Genomic DNA, 20811 nt, shown 5'->3' on the forward strand with positions numbered 1-20811 from the left:
GTACTTCTCAGTGAAAGTGCAACATTTCAGTTAATAAACGTTTAGACTAAAACTCTAAACTCAAAATTTAAATTTTATGAACAAAAAATTGTTTTTTTGGGCAAAAAAAATAAGAGCGAAAACCCAGTACCCACAATAGAAAGTTGTAATTAAAGACAAAAACTCAAAATTTCCATATGTTTAAAGTCCTTGTTTAAAAGAACAAAATTATCGAAATTTTCAAATTTGTAAAATAAACTTGAAATCTTTTTAACCCTATTTGTAAATTTATATGTAAAATCCCCCAAATTTATGAGTCATATCTATGTAGGGAGAAAAATTTTAAAAAATTTTTCTTTATAAATGTTGTTATTTAAGAGAAACACTTTTTTTGTTTGTTTTGTTTTAAAACTTGTGAATTTACAAAAATAAACCTGACATTTTTTAGTTCTAATTTGTCAATCTAAAAGAAACTCTTTTACAAAACATATATTTATGGGGAAAATAAATGTTAAAAAGTCAAAACTTTTTCCCCTAAGTTATTAAGTTAAAAAAGGTAATTTGAAAGAAAAACCTCAATGTATGATTTTAAGCATCAATTATTTATGAGAAAAATCTCAAGTTTTAAGTCATAGATTAGTGATTAAAAAAAAAACAAACCTGGGGCGCAGGTAGCCAAGTGGTTTAGGCGCACCCCATGTACGCGGACAGCCCAGGTTCGAATCTGGCCTGAGGCCCTTTACCACATGTCTCTCCCCCACTTTTATCCCTGTTTCCGACTCTATCCACTATCCTCCTCTGTCAAATAAAGGCACAAAAATGCCCAAAATAGAACTTAAAAAAACCCAAACAAACAAAAAAAACCCAAATATTTTTAAAATGAAAAATTAAAATATACATATATTTTTTCATTTTTTAATGAGTCAAGTGTGAGAAAAAGTCATTTTTTTAAGTTTTAAAATTGGAAATGTATGAAAAATCTAAACTTTTTGGTTAAAAAAAACCTGGGAAATTTACAAGGAATACCTGAATATTTAATTTAAAAAAAAAAAAAACATATATTTATGAGAAAATCTCAACATTTTTTTACAGTTTTAAGTCATAAATTTACAAGATTAGAAATATATGCCACCCAAGTCTAAAAATGTTTAAATCTATGAAAAAACAGAAATTTTTGGTTTACAAAGTCATTAGATTTGTACAAGTCCTGTGGTTGAGATCCTAATTAAATCATAATTTTACTGGGAGTGAGCGATTAGGAAATATTGTAATTTTAGCCCAAAATCATCACATTATTGTTAGTTGTTAATCTTTGAACCGATTCTGCCTTAAACTGGGGCTTTTTAGGAGAAAACAACACAAACAAAAAAACACTTTTGTCCATCAAGAACAATGGGCAGATGTGAGGTTGCAACAGTTTAACTAAATTTTTTATTTAGTTAAACTGAACAATGGGCAGATGTGAGGCTGTAACAGTTTAACTAAATTTTTTATTTTTATTTATTTATTTTCTTTTTAAAGCTTTCTAAGCTTAAACCATTGAATTTTTTTTTCAAATGGCCCCAATACACCTTTGTACCTCTGTGACCCTTGTTTGTGGCAAGAGTAAGTGTATATTTTTGCTCAATTCTGCTCAAATTGAGCTCTGTAATTGCAAGGTATAAACATGAGGATCAAAATATGACTCACTGTCTTGAACCCAGGATATGGCATGTGGAACAGTTTATTTACTGTCAACAGAATTATTGCCTCTGACAGAGACGGACCATTGAAAGCCTGAATGATGGTCAGTGGTGGAGAAAAATGAGGAACACATGTAGTTTCAGGCCACAACTTTTTCAGAAATAAAGCCCAGTGAAGTAAAGATGCCACCCAAGAATAAACCACCAGTCCCAGGAAATGTAGGAGCTTGTTCTCCCATGTGATGTCTCAGATACCAGATTTCATGCTCCAGCAACAGGAAAGAGATTACTGCGTTACGCCAAGCGAGACAAGCTGCAGAGTCTGAAGAACTTCTGAGCTGCTTCCTAAACAGCATCCAGCTGATTTATTATCTAAAATTTCTCTGTGGATGAACAATCAGATTTTAGTTAAAACGGCTTATAAAAGGGAGAAAAGGTTAATCGGGAGTAAAAAAATGTCAGGAAATTAAAAGAAGAATGGCTGAACAGAAAGGTAATAAAATAAAAGCTTCAGGTTGCTATGAGTTTAGTTTTAAAAAAATGAGGCTGAATAAATTATTGAGGAAATGAGTGGACTGAAAAAGGGGTAGAGATAAAGGTCAGCATGTATGAGTTGAAAGAAAGGTCATAATGAGGCTGATTTTAGAGCAACAGACGAGATTTAGACCTGTGAGGAGGAGAGGACACGGAAATCTGTGGTTGTGGAAAAATAGATGATACTTAAAATAGTTTGAAAAATGGGAGAAATTTCCAACCAAAAATTGAAAAAGTAGGAAATGTCATACTGAGGGTTTTGACATTTGAAGTATTTTGACCTTTAATTTTGCCAGTTAGAGCCCTTTTTAAAATTCAGACCTGAAATGTGTCAGAGAGAGGAAAAAGAAGCAAAGGTTTGTCTCTGGTGTTGAAGGAGTTTGCAGCCCACAGCTTGTGAAAGAAAAGCAGTGACAGCATCATGTGGAGTGATACACCAGCTTCTGGAATCTGTTTAACGGAGATGTATTTCACCATGAAGAGGAGATTGAAGGGAAGGTTTTATTCTTTAGCCTACCCAGTGAGGAGGCTCGGAGGGCCTCCTGGGCCTCGACAAACTCCTCCAGACTCTCCAACAACTCCACCTCTGGAAGAAGACGGGGTTCAGACCAGAGATGTTTGGATATATATGGTAATGTGTGCATGCTGGTTTGTAAAGTTGATCTAATACTATATGAAATCCTATTAAATCAGATGCTTCATTTGCCATAGTCACTATCAAATTTGCAGGTACCCTCATCAACCTCAGCCACTTTTTAAGAAACTGCTGAAATATTTAAAAGCTCTATTTGTTCTTCTGCAGGAGAAACTCAGATCTTTGTTGTTTGTTTTTATTTTAACATTAATAAAAATTTGTAGTGAAGGTTTGATGATATTTGAAATTAAAAGCCCAAACAGCAACACTGTCTGAACAATTAATGTTTTACAAATCCATTGATTACTTTTGTGTAAATGTACCTGAAAGTGCACTGAAGTAAGTTCTCCCTTCCTCGTCATCATCGTCGTCCTCCTCATCATCCTCATGTGACGATGACCCTCCCACGTCTCCAGTGTGGTCCCACTCTAGTGGCAGGGAGTCCGGGGTTTCCCTCCCTGAACGACAGGCCAGCAGGTGGATGGGTGTGGCTGGAAAACTTCCTAGGCTCCTCCCCAGCCACGGTCGGCCAATCAGCTCCAGGCTGGACTCCAAGGAAAATGTTGTGCTGGAGAGCTCGGGCTCTTCTTTGATTATCTAGGGAGAAAAATATGACATCAAAATCATGTTTGAATATTCTCATCAGTGTGTGTTTGACGGTAACATTAGCTAGTTAAGACTTTTATGATTATGTTAGCAACTCGAGGGATATGATTTTACCATATTATTTCCTTATATTTCCTTGTTATAGGAAAACCAAGCAAATAAAACATGGATGTCTGCTCTGTTGGTGAATTTTCAGTGATGCCCTTAATGTTCGGTAATAATACCAGCTGTGTAGAATGACACATGGAAACAGTATGAGTTTAACCACTACATTAAATCACTAAGGGAAAAAAGAAACCGTCATTTAAAATAAACTGCAGTAATAACGTCATGAGTGGGTTCAGTGCGCGTGAGTGTTCCAGCTCACCGGAGGTTGACTGAGGCGTTGATGGAAGCGAACCAGTCTGCTGAAAACCTCCTGGCAGTACGAGTGCAGCTCCTCCAGCTCATCCTCGATTAGCGCTGCATCCTGCGGGGAGCTCCTCTGGATCAGACCCTCTCCAAACACTATCAGTCCGTCAATACGCTCTGTGTTGAGGGTGATCTCCTTCTGGAAACTCTGCAGGGAGACAGAAAACATGGCTGTATGAGCAAAGGCTGAGGTGGAAATATGAGAGGAATGTTTCAGAAAACCAAGAGGAGCCAATAATGCTGTCAACAGTATCTATAACAGAGGACTAAAAAGAGAAAAACATTTCTAAAGATTTTGTCAAGATTAAAGCAAAGGTAGTGAATTATTTTTCCTCCACACTTGTTTGGAAGAATTAGCTCATGTTCTCTGGTTAAATTGCATCCTCACATTGAGCTGTTGTATCTTTTGATGAACGTCGCTCTCTGAGAAGTGTTCTACGTTGGTGAGCTGAAGGTCCAGCTCAGTCAGCCAAACCAGCATGCTCTCCCTGGTGCCTTCAAAGTCCTCCCTCTGACTGGTGAAATACTGGAAAAGGAAAACAAAAGGATTAATAAGAAGAGAGGAAGGACTGGCATTGAGTCTATAAACTTTGAGTTGACTTGTTGCATCAAATCTTTGATCTTTGACAGTTTTACTGTTTGGAGGAGTTACAGATCAAACATAAAGAAAAGTGATAAAATAACATAAGACCTATGTGTACATGTGGAATTTATCAAGGCTGTTATAGCAAGGGATGCGTGATAATGGAATTTTGACGATATCTGATATGATCATATTTACATGTACGCCATCATGTACGCCAACACTGATATGGATACGGGTGAATCTAAGTCATAACCACAATCTTGTCTTTAAAGGACACTTTAAATGTCAAGAAATGAGGATGAATAGAACATAAGACTTCAGCTGACGTAGGTCTGTTTGGCCTGCCTAAGCTCCATAAACAAATTGGTACATACAGCTGATATTTATAGACAATATATGCCAATATTTAAAGTTATATAGGCTAATAATAATAGCTAATATTGGCTGACATTTACAGCTTATATAGGCCCTTATTTACAACTTATATAGGCTGATATTTTTTCACAAATATGGAATGATATTACTTGTTTATAAAGGCAGATATTTACAGTTAATATAGGCATATATTTAACGGTATATAGGCAATATTTATAGCTTACATAGACAGATATTCACAGTTTATATTGGCTGATATATACAGCTTACATAAACCAATATTTACATCTGACATAAATATTTATGGCTTATATAGGCCAATATTTACAGCTTATATAGGCCAATATTTACAGCTTATATATAGGCCAATATTTACAGCTTATATAGGCCAATTTTAACAGTTTATATAGGCTGACATTAACAGCTTTATTTAGGCTGATATATAAAGCTTATATAGGCCATTTTTTATAATTTATATAGGCGTATATAGATTATAAAAGCCAATATTTATAGCTTACATAGACAGATATTTACAGATTATATAGACCAAGTTTGTATAGGCCCATATTAGAAGCTTACATAGGCCAATATTAACAGTTTATGTAGGGCAGTATTTACAGCTAAATAGGCAGATATTTACATGCTATATTGACAGATATTTACAGATTATATAAGCAGATAATTGTATCTTATATATTCTGATACTTACAACTGATATAGGCCACTATTTATAGACAATATAGTCCGATATTTGCCGATTATATAGGCTGATATTTATGGCTAGAACTGGCCAATATTTACAATTTATAAACTACACTATTTACAGACAGCATAGGCTTATATTTACAGATTATATAGACTGATATTTACAGGTTATATAGGTGGAAAATTAAAGCTTATATACACATATATTTTCAACTTCTATAGGCTGTTATTTACAGCGAATATTGGTCAATATTTACAGCGAATATTGGTCGATATTTACAGCTTATATAGGCTGATATTTTCAGATTAAATAGACTAATATTTACAGATTATATAGCTAGATAATTAAAGCTGATATACCCCTATATTTACAACTTCTATAGGCTGATATTTACAGTGAATATTGGTCGATATTTACAGCTTATATAGGCTGATATTTTCAGATTAAATAGGCCAATAATTAAAGCTTACATATGCCTACATTTACAACTTCTATAGGCTGATATTTACGGGGAATATGAAATGATACTTCCATTTCACACAGGCTGATATTTACAGTTAAAAAGGCTGATTATATTGGCCAGTACTCAAAGACAATATATGCTTTGAAGTAAAGTGGATATAGGGTGATATTTACAGAAGATTTTGTGGTTGGAAATAACTGCAGAAAAACTCATATTTGCTGATACCAATAAAAAGCTTTTTAAGGTAAAGTCTGCGTATCATGCCTCCCTTGTTATAGCTGATGCTGATATTTTTTGTGAGATGGGCTACATAAATAATTGAGCTGTTTTAAGTTCATTAAAATGTTGATAAGCCACTAGTTGGCCTTAGCACAACTTCATCCATTTTTTTTTTTTTGTTTGATCCATTACGGAACAAGAAAACATTAAACATCAAAACTCGATCATACTTGTAGCATTTAAAATATACAGGTCTACTTTTACACATAATTGAACTCACTGTCTAAAATTTTTCAGGCCTGAATAAGTGAGACAGTGCGATGATGACTTATCCCTCTGACTCTCTATCTGCTCCACCTCTGGGAGGCGGTGTGGCTCAGCTAATCAGATTATTCATCTATCATGCCATGCTTCATCTGTCCTGTTTGTACCTTGAGCCTGCGGAGGATGGAGGCCACTCTGCGGTGCAGCGTGTCCCAGCGTCGGTTGCCCTCGTGGACCATGGCTTTGAGCTGGCTGGCTCGATCAGTGCGGTTCTCTCTGGCCAGGCGGCGGTACTGGTTATTTACCAGTTCTAACTGGGTCAGCCGCTCGTGAACCTGCCTCTGGAAACCCTTTATAGAATGAAGAGGGGGATCTTACATCAACAAAAACAGAACATGATAGCTCCAAACTAAATTTTGCACACATGAAATTAAAAAAAAAAAAAAGTAGAATAGTTAAAGTAAGCTTCAAAACAATTTCTTGGCAGAGGAAATGGATGTCCTCACACTTCCAGTAGGATTTTTCCATTGTTTTTGTGATGGAAGAGAGAAAAAGGGAAAACATTCTGTTTGCCTGTGAAACACTTAATCTTTGTAAACTCAGTCACATGAAATTTAATGCTCAAAAATATTTTTTTTTTTCTCTCAGAGAAACAAAACAAAACACAGCCACTTCAGTCCTAACCTCAACACTCACCTCAAACTTCTTGAGCTCCTCCTTGGCGACGGTATAAAGGACATCTGCAGAGTTAGGGCTGGCAGCGGTGCGCTCCGCCATCTTGAGCCAATCCTCAAAGCGTGAATAGTCATCAAGGAACTTGCACCAGAGACCCCACGTCTCCTCGATCCTACAGAGAGACGTCACAGGAGAGTTACTGTCTGTTAAAGGTTAATTTATGACAACAACGGAGCATTTTTTAAACCTCAGTGTGTGCAGATTTTTCATGATCTTTAAAAAATGGCTTAATACACTATAATTTAAATTTATGACATTATAAGTATTACATCGAGCTCTTAATATGTGTGTTTTGCATTTTAAATAGTTAAATAAATGCTAAATAAATAAAATTGGCTGTTATTGTTGCCTGCCTAGTTCTTGATACTGAATTTAGGTGTAGTAATAAATATCTTCTATACTAAGAGCTTCTTCTTTACAGAGCTGGGAGCAAGGTTCATGGATAAATCAGACATAGATGTAAAGCTTAGCTGTATAAAAAGCATACCACCAAAATAAAATCAGAATGAGTTGTAGGAAGAACCCAAAGAAGTGTGCATAATCTAAAACACCTGCATGTAAGGATCAAGAACGGCCATAATTAATGGATTTATGAAATGAAAGAAACAGTTCAGAACATCTGTGTAAATGTGTGTTTTCGTTCCTACTTGAGCCTCCTGTCCAGAGCCAGGGCACAGATGGTCCTCCAGCGTTGGTCCAAGCTGCGACTGGTCTCCTGCAGGGAGTCACTCTCCGCCTCGATGCCACCAGCAGCATCTTCGTCCCTCAGCAAAACATCGCACAGACTGAGTACAGATGCTACGCCCTCTGTGTGCTGCTCAATGTCCCTCTGCAACTCCTGGACGGACACACGGACAGAGGTTAGGACAGACATCACATCAGGTTATAGCAGTGAAACCATGTGTTAAACTTCAGTGCACAGACGCACAGACAGAGGACGGCCTCTCCCAAAATTAAACAAAGGACAGATATGAATTATTAATCATTAAGAGAGACAAAGAGTGAGAGGGAGTGACAGTGAACAAGACAAACAAAGTGGTGAAGAATTATGAAATATAAATGAAGTTAAACTGTAAGAAAAAACAAGACGGGAAAACATCACAACAGAAAAAAACAGGCAGAGGTGAAAGACAGGACAGAGGATTGAAGAATTACGTCGCTGTATTTTAGGCTACCTGCTGTTCAGCCAGTCTCTTCTGAATCTCCTGGTGGTGGCACACACTGTAGGTGATCGGTCGGGACAGCTCAGCTTCAATACGAGAAAGCCAGGAGCGAAGATTACTCATGTTCTTATCAAGCTGCTGCACCGTCACCAGAGTCTCCTTCAGCTTCTTCACCCTAAAACACAAAAAAACACAAACATTATTTTACTCATTTGCAATCCTAATTCCGTATTTTTGATGTGTATGTAAGTCTGAAGAAACACATGGACCAGTAATTACATACTTGAACTACAATCTAATGCAATAACTCCCAACTAATGGTCAAATTCTCTGCCTGATGAGACCGGTCTGGGATCCGACCCCTACCCTTGGGCCTGGGCTGGGCTCGAGAGAAGTCAAAGATGTCTTTGTCAGACACGGCAGCACAACTATTTATTATCCTAGATTTGGGGGATTTTGTTGTTTTAAACACATTTTTCAAACATTTTTCCAGTTTTTCTACTTCCCTTGTTTCCCTGGTGCAGACCAACAGCACAAATTGCAAAATATGCTGCCCAGGTCCTCTGGTCATGTATTTTTTTAACTGAAATGTATTTGAAAAAGTACACCCCAGGTGGTGTATTTACTTAACATTACATTACAGTTTTATAGTGAGGGAGAAAAGCAGTTAAAAGTGGTGCTGCCAACCTGCTCCACTCCTCAAGCACAAGGTGATGAAGCAAGCTATCAATCAATCAGTTTTTGTTTATATAGCACCAATTCAAATCAAAGTTATCACAAGACATTTAACAATAAGGGCAGGTCTAAACTGTACTCTCTGATGTGGCCTATAATAAGAAAACAGCTGTAATCACCATACACAGCACTAGCAGTATGAAGCCCCGTTACAGTGGCAACAAAAACATTCCCTTAAAGGGGCAGGAATGTCAAACAGAACCAGACTCATGTTGACAGCCCTCTGCCTAAGCCACACTAGGGTTAGAAGCATGGTGCAGTGGGGGACAAGCAAAGAGGACAGAGTGGCATGCAATTACACAAAGCTGTGGGTAAAAGAAGCAAATACTTTTACTGATCATCTGTTCTAATGCAACTCAGTTTATCAGTGAAGCTGTCGGTTAACAGACTGATGTTCTTGAGAAAGCTCATGCATGCTCAGTGCACAGTGACGTCTGTGCATCAGCTTGTCGTCCTCGCTGCTCTCCTCATCATAAATAATAAAAAGGCCATGTCTTTAATGCATGCTTCCTTGTTGCGCTCATTTAGACCTCCTCTAAACACATTTCTGTCATCAAAACAGGTCAAAAATGTAGGCACAGAAATATGGTTAATGTGAGGGTCTAGGCTGAACCCTGAGGGCTCTGGTAGGAATTCTGAGCCTGATCTAAGCTCTGCTGTAAGCCCATTTGACCTTTGATCTATTACGCAAGTTAAGGTGGTAAAAATGGCATCTAAGTATCTCATTCTAATATATGAATTATATGGTTCTTTGTCCCAATTGTCAGTCTCTTAAATGCATTTGTGACCCCACTGAGCCCTTAAAAAACAGATTTTTCTTTAACCCATTAAAAACATTTAAGCGTTGGTTTTTACAAATCTGTGCTTTTTTCTATATTTGTTATTAACAGGCTATTAAGATTTTTGTAACCTTGATATGTTTTGACTGAGGACGATGGTAGGAGGGTAGCAGTCAAAACACGTCAAGTTAATAAAAGTCAACTTATCTGTCAACCAGAAAATCCAGAAAATAAATTTTTTTCCTGAGACAGCATTCATTTTAATGCACCAAGAATTTGTGTTGCATGAAGTACAGTCTAGAACTAGTATCCCTGTTTTAAGCTGTTTTATTTAACTGTTTTTAAGAAAGAGAATGAATAATACAGGAGCAGGCTTGTCCAGCCTAAAACTCCGATGTCGTATTGTATGCATGGCCATTATTTACTGATATAGGCTGATTTTAATATCAACAGAACTTTTCATATCTGCTGCATCAGCCCTCAGATGACAATGATAGGAAGCATGTAGTCAAAAACGTGCTGGGAAAGTTCAACTGGGATCATGACATGCAACACATTACGCAACACTAAAGAAAAACTGGAGCTTACACAAAATAATATTTAACTGTTTGTAACAACATCCTACAAAGAACACACACAAACAGTAACAACTAAAGTCCTGCTCAAAGCATGATGGGAAATAAATCATGACTGCATCTGGCAGTACTTGGACAAATGAAAAAAAATGTTACTAAACATTAGGATGACCTTTTTCAGGACTGTGAATGAAACCATTAAAGCTAAAGTAACTCTGTAGCATCATCCAAACAGACTAACGTTCATCTCTCTAGATATATTCATCACTAATGAGGTCCTTTAATAAAAGATCTAACCGAGCTGTCACACATGAGCACACTCCTCTCATCTATAGCCGTCCAAACGTCCGGCATCTGTTTGGACCCTTTCATGTATTCTTCAGCCTGCCTCTTAAACTCTCAGCTGTTTGTATTATTTTGGTCAAGAGTGTCCCCCTCTCAGCCCAGACCGGCCCCGCTGGACCTCGACAGGAGAGGAAGGATCAAATGTGGAAATTAACTCAAACTCCCCAATGGGGCACACTTCAGGCTTTAAAGCCTCTGAAGAGAGCTTTTATTGTCCGAGGCGTTGCTATGACACCAGTCAGTGTGGCGCAGAGGGAGTGTGTGTGCTGGCTTCCATAATGGGGCTGGTTGCCATGGTGAAGTTGAAAGTTGTAGTGTAAGGTACCTGAGAATGTTGTAGATCAGGAACACTTGGACTTTCTTTCCTATTTATATTTTTTAGTTTTTCTTTATCTCTTACTGTAAGTAATTTTGTTTTTAATGCCTTTCTGTCTTTTCCTGCAGCTTTCCCCCTTTTCTGTCTTGATTTTTTTCTTTATTGCTGCTTAACTTTGATCATTTTCTTCCACACATCTTTTTCTTTCGTTCACTTGTTTCTTCTCTTCCATGTCTTTGTTCTTTTTCTACCTTTGTCTGTTTCTTTTTTCTCTTTCTTTGTTTTTCTGCACATAATGTTGACTTTTGAATTCTATTCTTTAGTATTTACATTTACTTTTGAGAGACCACAAAGAAAAACCATCAGTCTCTCACAAAATAAGAAATTTTTCCTGGTTGAATCACCTTTTTATCTGCTGTTTCTCTTTCTTAAGTGTCAGAAAACATCTTTAACCCATTTAGACATACGTAACGTTCATATGTACATTGTAGAGTGGATGAGACGCTAGTGTACTTCAAACCATTAAGACCTGATCTAAATATATCAGCACGCTTTGGATAATCCCATATTTTTTTTAGATATGTGACTGACTAATTGCAATGTGTGTCATTAAAATACATGACAAAAGGCTGGCAATGTGAAAAAAAGTTCATAAATTCAAAGTTTTTGAAGTTCAACAATGACAAAGACAAAGGCTGATTCGAGTGAGGGGAGCAGCATGGATGCTGCTACGGCAGCATTTAAGATGACCTGAACAATGAGTCAAAAACCCAGATTATGCTGGGGCTGCAAATCATCTAGTCAAGGTTCTGTGGATAAGGGGTGTGTTTGAACTTAAGGGCAAAGTCAATGGTTTTAACTTTTGACTTTTGACTATATACCTAAATAGAGTCTAGCTAGCTAAGGTAACAGATAAAAAACTCCATAGGGTAGATCTGATTCAGACTTATCCTTACCAACATGAGATATAATGAGCTCTGAGCTTTAAAAAACACAGAATATTAAAAACTTTAATAATCACTAGGCCACTCCTCTTAGTGAGACGTTTACAAACTTTAAAAGAGCTAGATTAATGCACTTTTAAAAAGACGTTCTTTCGCAGCAGCTTGGACTTATAAATCAAGGAGAGTTCTCTAAAAGGGGATTGAAAAACTGCATTGTTGGCTTGTGCACAATAGGCACAGGTGTTGGATTATTGTAAAGAGAAAAAAAGACCTAATTAATTCAGACCTATAGAGAAAAAAAGACTAATGTACAGTATGTAGTCAGGAGACGTTTGGTGTGTCGTTAACGTGTCGTCATGTTTACGGCCGTGTAATGAAGACACAATACTGTCACTGTAAATCCTGTCCAGAAAATACTCTTCCCCTCCGCAGATACAACCATCCTCGCTCACTAAATTGTCCGTCCCTCTCTTTCACTCCCTCCTCCACCTCTGACAGCCTAACAAAGACCAGCAGCTTCACGTGGAGGCCCAACAAAGACACAAAACCCGGTCAGGGGTCCTCGATGAGGGACAGGATGAGGGCAGAATGGATGGAGAAAACAGAGCAAAAAGAGCTGTAGGATAAGTCGGGATATATGGTTGAAGAGCTGAGTTAACGAAGTACCGCAGACCACAGGAGGGCTCAGAGTTATTCAGACGCTAAACTTGAACTGACGTTTACTTTGTCACTGTAATAAAGCAGCTCTTTACTGTACAAGTGCCTCTTTAGTTCACAGCTTTCCTTTTACATGACTAACTAGGTGTTGGCCTACAGTCATAGGGTCAGAACATGCATTACATAATAGTGATGTTAGACACTTTGACTACTGGAAGACCCTCCATAATGTCTGGATTACAGTAGCAGCTTGCATTTCTAAAAGTGCTGTAAAAATCCCATCTTCTAGCATATATCTTAACTTCAGTTAATGTCTACTTTCTACTATTTGTTTTTATTTTTGTTTAGATTAGTTATAAAGGTACTTGTTAGGCTAAGTCTCCAGTTTTATTGTAACTCTGCTTAACAAGATCAAAAATCCCCTGCACTGCACTACGATGCTTTTCTCTTGACCACAACTTTTCCAATAATCAGCAGGAGGATGTTTCCAGTAATAAAAGTAAGATTAAAACTGTGAGTCTTTCCAGTAATAAAAGTAAGTTTAAAACTGTGAGTCTCACTTTAACAACAAACCAACAAAAATAGACAAAGTTAGCCTAGGTTCGTAAATAAAGCTCAGTGTCAAGAAGGATGGCCAGGGTTTGCATGGATCTCCCGTAAAATCTTATTTGCCAATCTAAAAGCCATGATTGGAAATTTGCCTTGTCAGAGGTTGGATTTTAAATAAACCATTTTGCCTTTGTTTCAACATGGATCACAGTAGCTTTTTCATAGCAATTTAATGCAGGACTTCTTTGAGTAGTTATTTTAGACATTAGCTGCATTTTCACTGCAGTTTTTCACAAAATTAAAACGCTATTTCAAAAACTTTGACTAAGTACAATTGCGCTTTGAATGTGTTTCCATTAAAGGGAATTTTGGACCTGAGCCTTGCAATTCTCATAAAATATCATCTCTGAGTCTCCACTGCAGGGAAGCTGGGCGTTCAAAACCTTCTGCGTGTTGGTACTGTTATGATTACAGCAACAGCAGTTGCCTTGACAATTTTGAACAAAAGACGAAGACAACCAAAGATAGTTCAGAAGCAAGTATTTATGAAAAAGCCACGTACAAGGGTATAAGTATGATGCAAAGAAAAGTCTCGGTCTCTGCTTAATTAGCTACTCATGAAGTAGATTAATTTCTGACTTAAACGCTCGCAGAGCGAGAGCAGATTCCGTAACGTCAGGGCATATTTACTGTAAAAACCTCTCAGCTGATCATCAGATAATCCATGAGAAATAGAGAGAGAGCTACATGAGGAAAACTCAAGTCTCAACAGGTCAAAGTCTGAAAACTTCACAAAGTTTTATCAACTCCTTTCCCTTATCGATCTCCCCCATAGTCACTGATAATGCACCTGCTCAGAATCACATGATTTCTCTACTGGATTAACATTTCTTTAAGACATGACAAAAACTGGCTAAACAAAGAAGGAAAGACAGGAGTTCAAGGAGTTAAAGCTGAATGTTCCTGGCTTATCTGATTGTTTTTTTTTTATTTTAAAGCTAAAATCAAAGTCATTTAAACTCAGACTAACAGCGCAATGTGCCACACTTCTCACTGGCTCTCTCTCTTCACAGTGCAAATAATGATTCATGCTTATTGTCAAAACAAGAGAATTACATATAATTTCCATTACAGTGAAAGACTGATCTTCACAGAACTAACCTGGATAAATAAAAGTTAAATATAATTGAATTAACATATTTTGTTTTGCCAAACAAGCCTCAACAGGAGAATCTCAATCTGTTATCATGAGATACAACTGTTGAGTCAAGTTGTAAAATGATTAAATCGTTAAAATAAAGCCTTTCTTTAAATGCTCGTCATTTCTATAGCTTATACAAAATATGTACTACGTGCACTGATAAAATGTGTATTGTGTAACTTTTCAGAGAGCATTTCCCCCTGTTTTTAACTTGTGATTTTCCATTAACTTTAAATTTTACTGCAAGTCTTATCGACTTATTTATGACATCCATCTACACTGTTCTTATCTAGTTGTTCCTGTTAAGCACGTTGTTATCTGAGTTAAGGCTCCATATAAATCAAGTTTAATATTGCTATTATTTGTGTGTATAACTTAGTTTTCCTTTTTCTTACTGCGTGCAACAGATTAATGAAATTTTCTGCCTGTTATTGTTGTACATTTAGAAACACAGTCCTTCTTGGGGTCAGCCCCCCTTTAACCTGTTTATGTAATATTTGAGAGGCCCCCCCCGACTTAGAGAACCAGCGATTAATGCATGCCGACAGACCCAACCCCCTCCCATTCTGATCCCCCTTTCCTCACGTCATCCTACAGTCTGACAGGGTAGAAAAAGAGGGGGTGGAGTCATTGTCCACACGAGGACATATGGTCCTGTCTGAGACTTAAGCACATCTTTTTCTTGTTGTGATGGTTTAGCTGTGAAGTTGTTCTTCAGCGGGACTGTCCATCTGTCTGAGGGGGGGGTCAAAGGGGGGCAGTAACAGTTCATCATCATAGGGGCTTAACCTACAGTCTGTACATTAGAAGGCATGTACTCCTGACAGCTGCAGAGCACAGCTAACACAACAGCAGGTGGATGGATTCACATTAGCGCTATTGTTTAATTACACCCTCGCTGTTAAAGCCTTTTAGTTCATAATGATGCTTTTTGATGCAGAGTGGCTTTGCTGTGAGAGGTGCTTGTGCAAGAGGCCAATTATGGGACGCAATTAAGGGCGTAGATGACAGCTGAACTGCATAACCTTTTAGACACACATTTAGATTTTAAATGCAACAACCATTTTACTATTTACCTCTGAAAAGTGCTCTCCTGATGATATCCACAAACATTAAACCACTTTCAGTACTGTTTACTTCCTTTCTGTGCTTTTTTTAAGAGCTTAATTGTTCCAAACAGAGATAAATGAGCTGAGAGTGGTTATATCAGTTACAAAGAGGGTACAGCTTCATTGTGGCTGCTCTTACCTGGCTTCAATGTGGTGGAAGAGGTGGTGCCAGCGTTGGTTGACTTCCTGCAGTGAGCCGTGGACCTGCGACTGCTTGGCCTCGTCACTGGCTAGCAGCAGCTGCTCTCCAAGCTGCTTCAGGTGGCTTTTATTCTCACTGAAGAGGTTGATTTCCTCCATGCAATCCTGTGGAAACAAAGCATGATACAATTAAATAAGCTCTGTATCTTCTACCAAATTAAAACACAGAAAAAAGCTCCTCTGTGTAGTTTCTTTAAGGAACAAAGGAACATTACCGTTAGCTTTAGAGACTGGCTGGTTTAATGCCACTCAAAGGGTTGGGCAGAGTTTTGTTTACTATGTGAGTTAGGTAAAATTGAGAGTGAGACTAATTTGCTGTTTTAATGTCCCATCTAGGACGACAGAAAGGATGCATGTTTTAGGAAAAAAATCCTCCATTGATGCTGAATTCTTCTTGTTGGATGACTATAAAAAATACTGGTGTGTCCTTTAGAAGAGTAACCTTTACCAGGCCTTGGAAAAAGTCGGAATAAACTGTTTACTCCTGAGCTGTAGACTTCGAATGGATTGTTTGACCACTGTAACTGAATATATGTGAACCCATGAGGGTTGGGCACTTTAAGTAAATGGCATAAAAAACAGCACACAATCCACAAATCTCAAACTGCATAAGTTTTTAGAACCTTACAACGCCTAGACTACTTCATATATCTACAACAAGGGATCTCTTCATTAGCCGCCGTTGCTTGCTATACATCAAACAAGGCCTGCACGTACTTTTTATGCTTCATTGTCATCAGAAAACATGATTGTTTGGATCTTTCTATGAGCAGAGACAAATATTTCAGCTTTAAGATCAAAGATGGATCCAGATGATGACAGACCTGAAATCTGGACAGTCCATCTGCTTTGCAAAGTCAAAGTTTTTCATGCATTGGCTTTACAATAAATCATCATTTTCCTCAACATAAAGTAGATTTGTAAAACAGGAACTGCCATATTTTCACCAGATATTGCATGCATGCTTTAGGCTCATGTGCAACATCTAAGAATATGTGCCATCACTTTAAAACAAAAGTTATTGACCTCAGTGCCAGTTTAGCTCAGTGGGTAGAGCAGGCGCCCACATATAGAGTCTATAGTCCTCCGCCACTGGTCACGGGATTGATTCCCAGCCTCGGTGCTGTTTGGTGCATGTCTTTCCCCCAATCTCTCTCCCCATTTTTCCTGTCGCTCTCCAGCTATCTTAGTTGAATGAAAGCAAAAAAAGCCTAAAATAAAATATTAAAAAGGGTTATCAGCCAGTGGAACCTTTAAGGGTTGACTATAACTTGGCTTTAAATAGATAAAATGTTTGATAGTTGGCCTATTTTTGGATTTGGAGTGATGGACAAGAGAGTGATTCATATTTCACCTTTTCTTTCAGTGAATTTTACCCTAAAATTCAGGTTATTTATTTTTAGAATAAATTGTTTAAAACACACCAGTACTGGAGACAGTGTGGACAAGTGAATACCAACAACTTGCATATTTTTTGGTTCTATGCAAAACTAAAAAAAATTCAGGGATACAGTAATTCAGACTCTTGAGATTTGTTATTACCAGATTCTTAAGGATCCACGGGCTCTGTATCCAGGCCAAATTCCCAGTGATATAATAGAAAACAAGGATGTTTTTCTCAAGGAAGTGACACACAAAGCTCAGCACAATGGTTTGGCATTTCAGACAAAATTTATTCCATGGAAAAATTGACCTTTTGTTTGAAGAACAATTTAAGGACTTCTAAATCAGTGCTGGAGTAAATGAGTTAAAAAAAACAAAATAGGGAAAGTCTATGATGATATCTGCTGGGCAGAGAGACTGCTAGTGTAGAAAACCATAGGAGGGTGCCCCCTGGAAAACAAACATTGTTCCATGTGTTTTTTTTTTTGTGTGTGTTTTTTTTGTGTGTTTGTATGTGTTACTTATTGTATTCTTATTGTACAAGTACAGTGTCTTATTTTGTTTTATTATCAATGCCACAATATCCCTTATTGATATGGACCAGTCTTGAAGCACTGTTTTGTTTGTGTTTTTATATTGCTCTTCTCTGACAGACAAACAAAAAAAATTACCAAAATGATAAATAATTAGTGTCTCTATTTGACTAATCTTGCCTAGTAGAGCTTTAAATTGCCTGCAAAATTAAAACAATGTGGCTTGAAAACAGTTTAAATTTTTGAAGCATCCAATAACAAAATTACCCCCTCCAGTATCCCCTTTATTCCCTTCATTTTAGCCCTGGAAGATTCTTTAATCACCAGGAGTAGTCATCTTATGTAATCAGATAATTATCAACAGACTATCAAGTGTCTGAAATTTTCATTCCATCTAACAGTCCAAAACAATGATCCTGTGACACTGAAACCAATGATTATCTTGTTGACAAAATGAGCATGCTTGCCTCATGATGAGATAAAAAGGTACAAAAGGCTTCATTCACTGAAAGGACAAGTGTTGTGTAAGAACAAAGGGCATGCAAGTATTCCTTTCCAGGACACCATCTGTTGTAAACAACATAATCCACGTTGCTCATGTATGGATTTTAACCTACACTAGTGACCTTCAAACCAAGAAATGTAGGTGGATTGGGGCTGTACAGTTTGTTATTTAGGAACTATAGAATGAAAGCAGTATCCCATATTAGAGGGCATACATGGGGCATGACAATATCATAATATGTGCACTGTAAGCTCGATAGTATTTGTCATAGTATTTAAGTTATGTTAATCCTAAATGGCTAGCACCCATTAAATTGAGTTTTTTTAGTGACGGTTGTGCATTCTTTGTCATCAAAACCACCTGTTTAACTGCAGTGGGAGATATAAATATTTTTTACCTTTTTCAGTTTCTCCACCATCTCCTCGATGCTCAGATCTCCACTGTGGCACACCTTGTTCTCCATCTGGGTCAGCCAATCACAGAACTCTTTGTTCTTGTCGTTGAAGATGGTCCAGGCATTGAGCCGGTCTGCAATTTCCTGCCGGCGCAAGGATACCTGTGGAGAGTCAAAGAGGTGCTTTGAGCTTTTTTCATATACAGCAGTCAGAAAAATGTAAAACTAAAGAAGTAAAAGTGCTCAAATTTTTACAATTTGCAATACCAAAATCCATTATGTTACTTGAATTTGAAGCTCATGTGGGAAATGGCTGTGGCTGCTTTTTACAGTGAGTGATAGGTTTGACTACTGTATGTGTAAATGTACCTCTTTATCCACAGGGAATGCAAAAATCAACACAAACTAAAAACTCCTCAACAGTCACAGAGTTACTCCGTCTGAGTGTCTGAGAATAGAACTTTTATCTCACGAGCACCTTGCTGTAACTTTACTGCTTTTCTGTAACTTTTATACAGCAAGAAAACTCACCGTGATGAAGTGCCTCACCTCAGATGCACATTTGCACTTATCAATGTAAACTATCTTAAATGATCATATCTACCTCATGTAAATATATATAAATATATATGCAGGAAATATGAGAAGAGCGTGGGGGATGATATGCACCAAACATGGGTCAGGATTGGAATTTAAAACCACAACCAGTGGACCAAGGTCTGCAGTCTCTGTCTGTCCATCCGTCCATCCGTCCGTCCATCCATCCATCCATCCATCCATGGGTCTGTCTGTCTGTCTGTTTTTAATCTACATAAGGAAAAATCTGTATTCCAAACTGTGGACATTGACCTTTGCAAAACTGATATTTTTTAAATTATTTATTCGCTAAACAATTTGTTAAATCTGTGATAGAATTACAGGTGACAGCTACACACATAAAGGTCTCCACTGTTTGACATGTGCTGACAAATGCCTGTCCACACTCAAACAGGGTTCTTTATTGTAATACTTCCTGGTATGTATCCAGGCAACACTGACCTAATTCTACTACACTACGGTACATTCAGTAGATTTAATTTTGCCTGTACAATGCTGAAGAAAAGTTGTAGCTTTAAAATCTGTCATGCAAAGAAAAGACCATTTGATATGACAGATTTCATGAGCAGACGTGGATAAAAGCAGCAAAATGACCTGAATATTAAATCTTTTCTTTTATTACATTAATGCAACAGTGCCATTAAATCTCCAGCATTCTCAGCAATAAACTGAAACAAGCAAAATCCCTCAGGGGGGAAACCCTAGAGGCAGTTTGATAAAATTAACAAGGTCCATTTTCCTAATGACAGCTTAATGCCATGAAAACACCCCATTACACGGCTGACGGGGAGAGGGGGGGGGGGGGTTGATGATCTTTTTGAGGTTAAAGGGCTTAGCAAGTCCCCGGGGCATGTTTCAACCTGCTATATTTTATCTTTCACTGGCATTTATTTGATTTAAATGAGCCTTGCTTTGGTTTTAATGTACAAACACTGCTGGACCTTTGTTAACTCTGGAGAATTTAGGGTGCATTGTGAGCTGCTGTCGCCCTGTGAGGACTTTGTGCTCTCTCTGGAACAATAGAGCCTGTTCCCCTGAACCCTGTCAGCCCAGCCAGGCCATCTGCTCGTCGGACCCATTCCAGCGGCTTCCCCCACCTACAACCTGTTAGCTACACAGAGCAAACTGCCCCCGGCCACGTCAGGAATTAATAATAGGGATGAAGAGTCTGTGTGATGCAGCAGCTGAGGTGAATCATGGAGGCTTCTGCATGTTTCTTTTCATTGCTTTGTGACATCAAAAAGTCCTGAGTGTTTTATAATGCTTTATATTTTAGGTGTGTTTTCATCAAACCCCTTCAGCAGAGACTCATCCATTCTTTTAGTAACTCAACATTAATATGCTAACCAGTCCTTTCCAGCTGTTTCCTTGAGATCTTGACATATTTATCTTGTATCCCAGAGCTGAAAAAGCACAAACAACCACATAAATAGGGTTATCCTGCTTCATTAAAGAGGGCAGTTGCAGCATGGCAAAGTGGTTTGGTCTGTTAAGATGTCAGCTAATTGTTTTGTTTCTTAGAAAATATGAAATTTTTCCATTATAATAATGAAAAAACAAGCTCTGTTACCTCAAGAAAAGAGGGTCAAGATCTCTACAAAAAATACATATATTGACACCCTTTTCATAGA

At 37.7% G+C, this 20811-nt stretch overlaps 1 protein-coding gene across 1 annotated transcript in view; it reads right to left on the reverse strand.

Moving 5' to 3' along the window:
- LOC121521096 (nesprin-2) overlaps positions 1-20811 on the reverse strand; it is a 122229-nt gene that overhangs the window by 4527 nt on the left and 96891 nt on the right. Inside the window, exons 84-93 of the mRNA XM_041804835.1 lie at positions 18587-18745; positions 15707-15873; positions 8370-8532; positions 7842-8032; positions 7156-7306; positions 6627-6809; positions 4235-4372; positions 3803-3994; positions 3153-3426; positions 2713-2781 (exon numbers count right to left, since the gene is read on the reverse strand). Of these exons, the coding sequence (XP_041660769.1) occupies positions 2713-2781; positions 3153-3426; positions 3803-3994; positions 4235-4372; positions 6627-6809; positions 7156-7306; positions 7842-8032; positions 8370-8532; positions 15707-15873; positions 18587-18745 (1687 nt within the window). The remainder of the gene's footprint in view (positions 1-2712; positions 2782-3152; positions 3427-3802; positions 3995-4234; positions 4373-6626; positions 6810-7155; positions 7307-7841; positions 8033-8369; positions 8533-15706; positions 15874-18586; positions 18746-20811) is intronic.

This window comes from Cheilinus undulatus, linkage group 14 (assembly GCF_018320785.1).
Source record: "Cheilinus undulatus linkage group 14, ASM1832078v1, whole genome shotgun sequence".
NCBI lineage: Eukaryota > Metazoa > Chordata > Actinopteri > Labriformes > Labridae > Cheilinus > Cheilinus undulatus.